General features: G+C 35.4%; 1 protein-coding gene across 1 annotated transcript; it reads left to right on the top strand.

Annotated features, from left to right (window-relative positions):
- Positions 1–286: 286 nt before the first annotated feature.
- Positions 287–5,430, top strand: LOC117600043 (uncharacterized). The gene is made up of 14 exons (XM_034314967.2): positions 287–455; positions 563–762; positions 838–1,066; positions 1,157–1,339; positions 1,447–1,577; positions 1,741–1,978; positions 2,067–2,246; positions 2,353–2,492; positions 2,584–2,797; positions 2,870–3,049; positions 3,173–3,441; positions 3,532–3,763; positions 3,833–4,006; positions 4,082–5,430. The coding sequence occupies exons 1-14, from the start codon at positions 404–406 to the stop codon at positions 4,213–4,215; spliced, it is 2,556 nt and encodes an 851-aa protein (XP_034170858.2). The 5' UTR covers positions 287–403; the 3' UTR covers positions 4,216–5,430.
- Positions 5,431–7,187: the final 1,757 nt, after the last annotated feature.

Here is a 7,187-nt window from a genome sequence, read left to right as displayed (position 1 = left end):
AGCTCCATTTAGGAATTTAAGTATATAACAAAATAATGATCAAAGAATTATATAATATTTTATCCTTATATTTAGAATTATATTTTATCCTTAACGACCTGTTTAGATATACCAATGTGGATGAAATGGAAGGTGAGCAAATTTATAAAAAAATATGATATCGATACAGAGGATAGATTGTAAATATAACCCATTATCTCGTTCTATTCAAAAGCAAACGATAACGTAAAAAGTATCGGTAAGAGTAGGGATACGTAATCTCGTCGTTTTATATCGACTACGTTGAACACCTTCCCTCATTTTCATCGCTTTTCTATCGTGAATATTGTGCAATATCATCGAATCTCGGGATAAACGACGGGTGATTAAAATTGTGCCATACGCACGGAATTGTGAAGAAAACATGACGCAAAAACACGTGCAACTTTTGGTTCTTGCTGCTTTTCTATGTGTTGGTGAGTTCATAGCGCAACGATACAATTGTCATTTATTCGCAAGTGAGATAATCTGATATGATCATTCTCGAAAAAGGAAATTTTTGAAGCAATACGTATTATTTTAGCGACGTGTATCAGCGTTGACAAACAACTGGAGACAAAGAAACTAAATAGAAATATTTTAATACCACGAATAGATGATAGCGAAAATGAAAAACTGGAGAACAAAAACTTCTCGTACATCGCTAAGACTAAGAGAAATATACCATGTATCTTGGCAAAAATGTCAATAAGCATTGCAGTACCGTATAAAACTAATGAGGGGGTAATAGTTTATTACTTTAGTAAGATAATTAAGGTGAATTATGATCAAAAATACAAATTAAATTTTAATTTATAGAAAGAAATTATAAAAGAGTTACCCGTACCACTTGACGCATCGACGGATGGTAGTAATTGTGCTGATGTAATATCTCAGCTGAAGTTAACTTGGAAAGAAAAAGGAGATGACAAAAACGAAAATAATGTTATTACGTTTATATTTTTAAACGATCATACTAACTTTACGCTTTTCTCCGTCAACACCAGCATTTATTTGGATGAAGAAAAATTCCCTAATGCTACACCAGGTACAATTTTTGTATACTATACAACTCTAATATTTTAAATATTTCTAACCCTTTAATTAGTTAATTAATGCTCTTATGCATGTTTCCTAGATACAAAGAAACGAGTGGAGTACACATCGGAGAAGGATCTTCGTTTATTTGTAGCACCGGTGCAAAATGGATATCATAGGTGCATTAAGAAGATTAGTCAAACTGTTGGCAAACATGAGTTATTAATCAGCGATGTTACTTTAATTGCATTCAACAGTGCCGAGGATATTTCCTCGCGTAAAGGTAATAATTCATCAAGATTGTGTTAATATGAGAATGGGCTGAAACGTTCTTATCCTTGCCTCGATGAAAAGTGCGTTAAAATTAATAAAAAAAATTGAAATTTTCAGAAGCAACATGTCCTGACGAAAAAGAGAAAATTAAAACGTTCCCCTATGTTTTGAAAAAAGACGAAAAATATTGTAGTTTGGCAAGAATGTCAATTTCTTTGAATATATCGTATGCTACAAAGGATTCAAAAGTAAGTATCTTTTAATCTTGTATTATACTTACAATTAGTAATATCAATTAACCAAAATAACATTTGATCATTTTAATTTTTTTTTTTTAACTTAATGTTGTTACGGAATTTTAACGAAATATAACAAATATTTTCACTATATTTTGAATATTTTCAACTATAGGTTCAATATGGCACCAAAATTGTTCCAAGTTATGCTGATGTAAGTGGAGTGTGTGGTGACTCGTTTTCTCAGATGTTTCTAACTTGGCCAGAAAAGAATGAAATTGTATCAACATTTGATTCGAACACAAAAGGGAATGAAATCATATTTAGATTTATGAAGAATAATAGAATCGCTTCTGTTGATGCCATAGGTTTTGATATTATCTTGGACGAAAAGAATTTCCCTAATAATATTGGTGCGTGTACAAAAATCAAAACAAAGTCATTAATTTTAAAAAAAATTTTCAATCACCAAGAATTAACTATATTTTACTTTGAATATAGGAGAAAGAATCACGGGACAAACACCGCTTACATTTGATCCTATCTTCTCCACATCTGCTGATAATGGGCTGTATAGTTGCGCAAATGTAACTACAGTTAATTTTCAAAATGCCATTATGAACATTAGCGATGTGCTTTTAGTCGCGTTCAATGCCGAACAGGATTTCTCTCTAAAAACAGGTACAGTATCTTTAAAAAATTGTCAAGTTTGCGAATTTACTGGGCAACCTTCTAAGCTGTCGAGTTTTCATGAACCGAATAAAAAAAAGTATCTGTAACTTTTCAGTGGAAGATTGTAAATCGCAATTCGCCCTTTATAAAGAAAACTTCAGTTACTATGTATTAACCGAGGACACAGATGTGGCATGCATTTTGGCGAACATGACGATTGCCATGGAAATACCATACACCAAAACAGATTCGACTGTAAAATATTTAGAACATATGCTATTGACATTATTATTTCTAAAACATTGAAATTATCTGATTTTTTAACATAAACACCATTTACTGCTAGGTCGTCAACGGAAGTATTGTTCCACAAAACGTTACGGCAACCGGTACTTGCAAAACTTCGCTATCAGAATTGAATTTAGCGTGGCCAGTGCCTAACAATCAGGGAAAGATGAACACGATTACATTTTACGTTGTACAAAAAGAAAATCATTTCTCTGTGCTTCTGATAGACACCGACATTTATTTGGATGAAGTGAACTTTCCAGGTGCTCGTGGTACGTATAGAAAGTACTTAAATGATAAGAAATTTATGTTGTTATTGTACACAATTTTCATGATATTTTTAGACCAGAATAAAAAAATAAGCAAGGTATCAGAATTAAATATCGATTTGTTCAACGCTCCTGCGAATGGACTTTATAATTGCACGAACGTTCACAGGATAAAAATGGACGACAGCGAGATGAATATAACTAACGTTGTATTTGTTGCATTTAACACTGAGGAAGATGTTAGTAAGAAGATAGGTAAGATACTTCTTCACAGATTGTTTAATTTCATTACAAATTTGTATAAATAGTTATTACAAAAGATCAAGGACATTAACTTTGAAATTTTATTGATTTCCTTCATCTTACCTTGATTTTCAGTCCAAGATTGTAACAGAACAGACAACTCATCTACAACAGCTCCAACAGTTCCAACAGATCCAACAAACCCAACAGACCCAACGACTGAATCAACAATTTCAGATCAACCTACAACTAAACCCAGTACGAATCCACCCCCTAAACCCGAACCTGACCCATCTGTGAAAGCATTCGACTATTACGTAATGAACCAGGAATCGACTGTAGCTTGCACTATGGCAAACATGACGATTTCATTGAAAGTACCTTACGAGATGAAAACTTCTGGAGTACGTACTTACAAATCTCATTTATTCTCATATAGATATTATACGTTTTCAATGAAAATAATAATGTTTGACGGTTGTTGTTTGTTTTAGATCAAAACAACAAATTTGGATATGCCACATGATGTTAAAGTAAACGGTAAATGTGACGATGCATCATCCACGATAGAATTCATCTGGAAATCGACGGAGGACACTTCTGATACAATTGCCACTGAAAATGTGGTTACGCTCACTTTCAAAAAGGATGACTCTAAATTTTTTGTTCGTGCAATAAACGTTAGCTTGTACATGGACGAAAAGAATTTCCCTGATGCAAAACAAGGTACGAAATCAAGATTTATATACAGTATAATACACAATATTATGATTTCGCAAATGACTTTAATTTTAGCAAAACAAAGGCACGAGGCACTAGCGAAGGAAGTTACTTTATTTTCCACACCCCTGAAGCAACTTTTCAAATGCACTCCTCAAACCCAGGTAAAAGCTGTAGACGTCGAGGTAACCATCAGTAAAGTGGCATTGATCGCATTTAATACCGAGAGTAAGGTCTTATGGAAATCAGGTAAAATGTCTTTTCAGTGCAGACTTAATGTTTTCGTTAAACTGGTATCAAAAATTGATTCATTGAATTTTTTAGTGCAAAACTGCGTTACCGAGGAAGCGGAAAGTGATGTAGGTGCAATAGTCGGTGGTATTATAGGATGTTTTATTTTGATCGGTTTGATAGCATTCGGAATCATAATGTATAGGAAAAGAAGAAGAATGGTGTGAACAATTTTGAACTGGTATATTACTATTGTGAGTGTATTGTGAATAGATTGATATTAGGTTTAGATAAAATACAGCGTTTTCTAAATTGTTACCAGATGCATATAAAAATATGATTTTCTATGCAGATAAATTTGTCTATCTTCAATAATAGAATCTATTGTTTCATTCTTTCTATTGTTTAAAACGCATGAATGTACAATTGTTCCATTGTTGCATTTTTGTGACATATAATGTTTTACCAACACACTCACATATGGTGCTGGGAAACTGCTGGTTAATTATCCCTCTTAACGAAACAATTCGATGCATCGGCCACCCTTCATGTTCCGTCACGGTTACGCCCACCCCAATTATCTCGTTTACCTGGTAAACTTCGATACGTATTACACTCGTGCGAACGGAAATCGATTTGAATGCGAAATCGCGAAATGAGATGGCAATTTTAGGTATTTGGAAACAGGAAGCGATGGAAATTTGTATTTAAATTTTTCTTATATTTGGAGATGGGACGAACCTTAATTATTCAATAATGCCTGTTATAATAATATTTCTACGTTCTACAAAAATATAATATAATTTTTAACACGAGTCTCTCTTTTGATGCGTGCAACGCCGGAAAAGGATCGTATTTCACTGCGATTCCGGCTGAAATATTATCAAACATTGGACACACCCCCTATTTAGCACCTGGATATCGTATCACGAAACAGCAGATGCCGCAATAAAATCCACGATAATCAGCGTTAATTGCTCTGCGACGAATATTTACGATCATCGAGCGTGTATCAAACGTAATTCCTGTTTATCGTGGGAATTGAGCAACGATTACAAGAAATCTATTAACATGCCTTCCTAGAAAATACCCCAAACCCATTCAAGCTGTGCACCCTCGCAAATATATCGACGGCTACTTCCGTTTTCCCACGTTTATCACTTAGTTCTGCATCATCGATCTTTCGTCGTGCCAAAATTAATTACTACTGATATTTGTAAGGCTTAATGTTTAATAAATATTTTTTGATGGCAGTATAGAAATCAACTCTGAACCGCGTAGGAAAATTTAAATGGCCAGTGGTTACCTGAGACTGGCAAATTCTATGAAACCAAGAAAAGATTAACTGTTCGTACTGAACAATAACGAGATTTATGAATTAGGATCCGAAGGGATGGGTCGAAGGTAGAAGGTTATTAAATTTAAAGGGCAGTACTGTTAAATTTAAGTTTCATGTCATGTCCTAATAAACTTAATAAACTGTATTTTATTATTTCCCTCGCATCAAATTTTCAGTGGCAAAGCAAATAATTATATAACTCTAATTGCAAACGCGTTTTCCCGCCATTTTTTCCCTGAATGTTTTCCTTGCGACACCTTTTCCAATGTCGCGTAAAATCTTTTGAAAGCGTACCAAATTTATCAGACAGAATACCTGGCTACCTTAGAACGCGTCAGCTGTTCAAGGGTCGTCCCTTTAAAGTTTAAAGGTCTTGGAAACCCTATTATGCACCTCGTTCCTCGAGGCAGGCTCCTCTTTTATGATATCCTACCGATCGTAAGCTGCGGAAAATACCCAAGCAGCACCTTTTGCTCGAAGACGGCAAGGCAAGTTCATGGGAAAATAGGGAGGGACGCTTTTTCCCTGGTCCTTCGCAGTCTGGCAAGTGTTCCTTTCAATTGTATTGTGCCGACGTACGGTGCACAAACCAGAATGGTGCATGCTTCGATTATTATCATCCTAACTCAACTCTCCAGTGAAATTGATAAATTTGTAATATTTATATAAATATCTGTAGGAACAATTGCTCGTAATTTGGCATAATATTCTTATACATATATGTACGTAATAAAAGAAAAGAAATAAAATGCACAGGATACAAATAAAAATGACATCGGGTCAGTTGGAAATGGTTGGAGCAGATAATTAAAGCTGAAACGTTGGCATCGATAAGGGTGAAATTTGGATTCGTATCCTGTTTCGTTTCACGTCGGCAGACGGTATTCCGATATCGATAAATCTTGAAGGTCCAAAAGAAGCAGGCACGCGTGCCAGAAGGATCTGCCACGTGGCTACATCTTCCTTCCAAGAAACGATTTGTGTTTTAACCGAAACTCTTCTTCGACCAGGGTCCCTTTCCGTTTGGAGTTCCATAAACTCCTGAGGAATCGTCTGCTCTCATAGGGATCCTCTTTTCCTAGTGAAAATCGGGTGCTTGACCCTATGGGCTCTTTAACACGAATGCAATTTTATATTAAAATAATTTGTGATAATTTCTTTTTTTCTTCTTTTTGAATCACCATGTAAGAATTGTACACGGCGTAGACGTGTACGTTTTAGCACAAAAAGAGAGTGAAATGCGTTAACCGACAGTATTGAAGCTTCCAGGCTTCCCGTTCTTCCTCTTCTTTCTTCGTCTTGGGACAGCAACGTTGGCCGCAAGACGTTTTGGAAGTATGAGGGCGCAGATGGGATTGTGTTTAATGAAGTTTGGCCCGAGTTGCACCTGCCACTTTCGAGGTATCTCGGACCAACGGCCGTTACACTGCCTCGAGCACACTTTAAGAAATTGGCGGGAATCTTGTTCCCATGCATCTTTGAAATTTAACGATTTCTTCCTAGTTTCATTATCAGCTGCAATTCCACACCCTTGTTTTATTTATTTATCAATCATCATGCTGTCACTTTAATAATCAATGTGGCTAATTTATTTTATCTTCAGAAATTTTTTCAATTTATACGGTTTAAAGAATAGAAAAGACCAATCGATCGTTACAAGATCGAATTCTTTTTTTATATAGAACTAGTGCCTCCCCAAATGCGTCGCTTTTTCTTCCGTCCAACGGATGTGTCCTTCCTGTTTCTTGTTGGACCGAAGAAACACGAGAACCCGTCTAATGTCAGATCGACGGAAGTTCAGTCAACGATTTAATTGCCATCGACATCTGGCTGTAACGTGACATTCAATAACCGCATCGT

This window comes from Osmia lignaria, chromosome 15 (genome assembly GCF_051020975.1).
Source record: "Osmia lignaria lignaria isolate PbOS001 chromosome 15, iyOsmLign1, whole genome shotgun sequence".
NCBI classification, from domain to species: domain Eukaryota; kingdom Metazoa; phylum Arthropoda; class Insecta; order Hymenoptera; family Megachilidae; genus Osmia; species Osmia lignaria.
The sequence above is the reverse complement of the archived record's forward strand: the minus strand, read 5'-3'. Positions and strand labels throughout refer to the sequence as shown.

What these genes read in the sequence shown, in the direction of transcription:
- LOC117600043 (XM_034314967.2), top strand. Translation starts at nt 404, where the DNA reads ATGACGCAAAAACACGTGCAACTTTTGGTTCTTGCTGCTTTTCTATGT. An exon ending in TGCTGCTTTTCTATGTGTTG is followed by an intron (nt 456 to 562) that starts GTGAGTTCATAG and finishes GTATTATTTTAG; the next exon opens with CGACGTGTATCAGCGTTGAC. An exon ending in CGTATAAAACTAATGAGGGG is followed by an intron (nt 763 to 837) that starts GTAATAGTTTAT and finishes TTTAATTTATAG; the next exon opens with AAAGAAATTATAAAAGAGTT.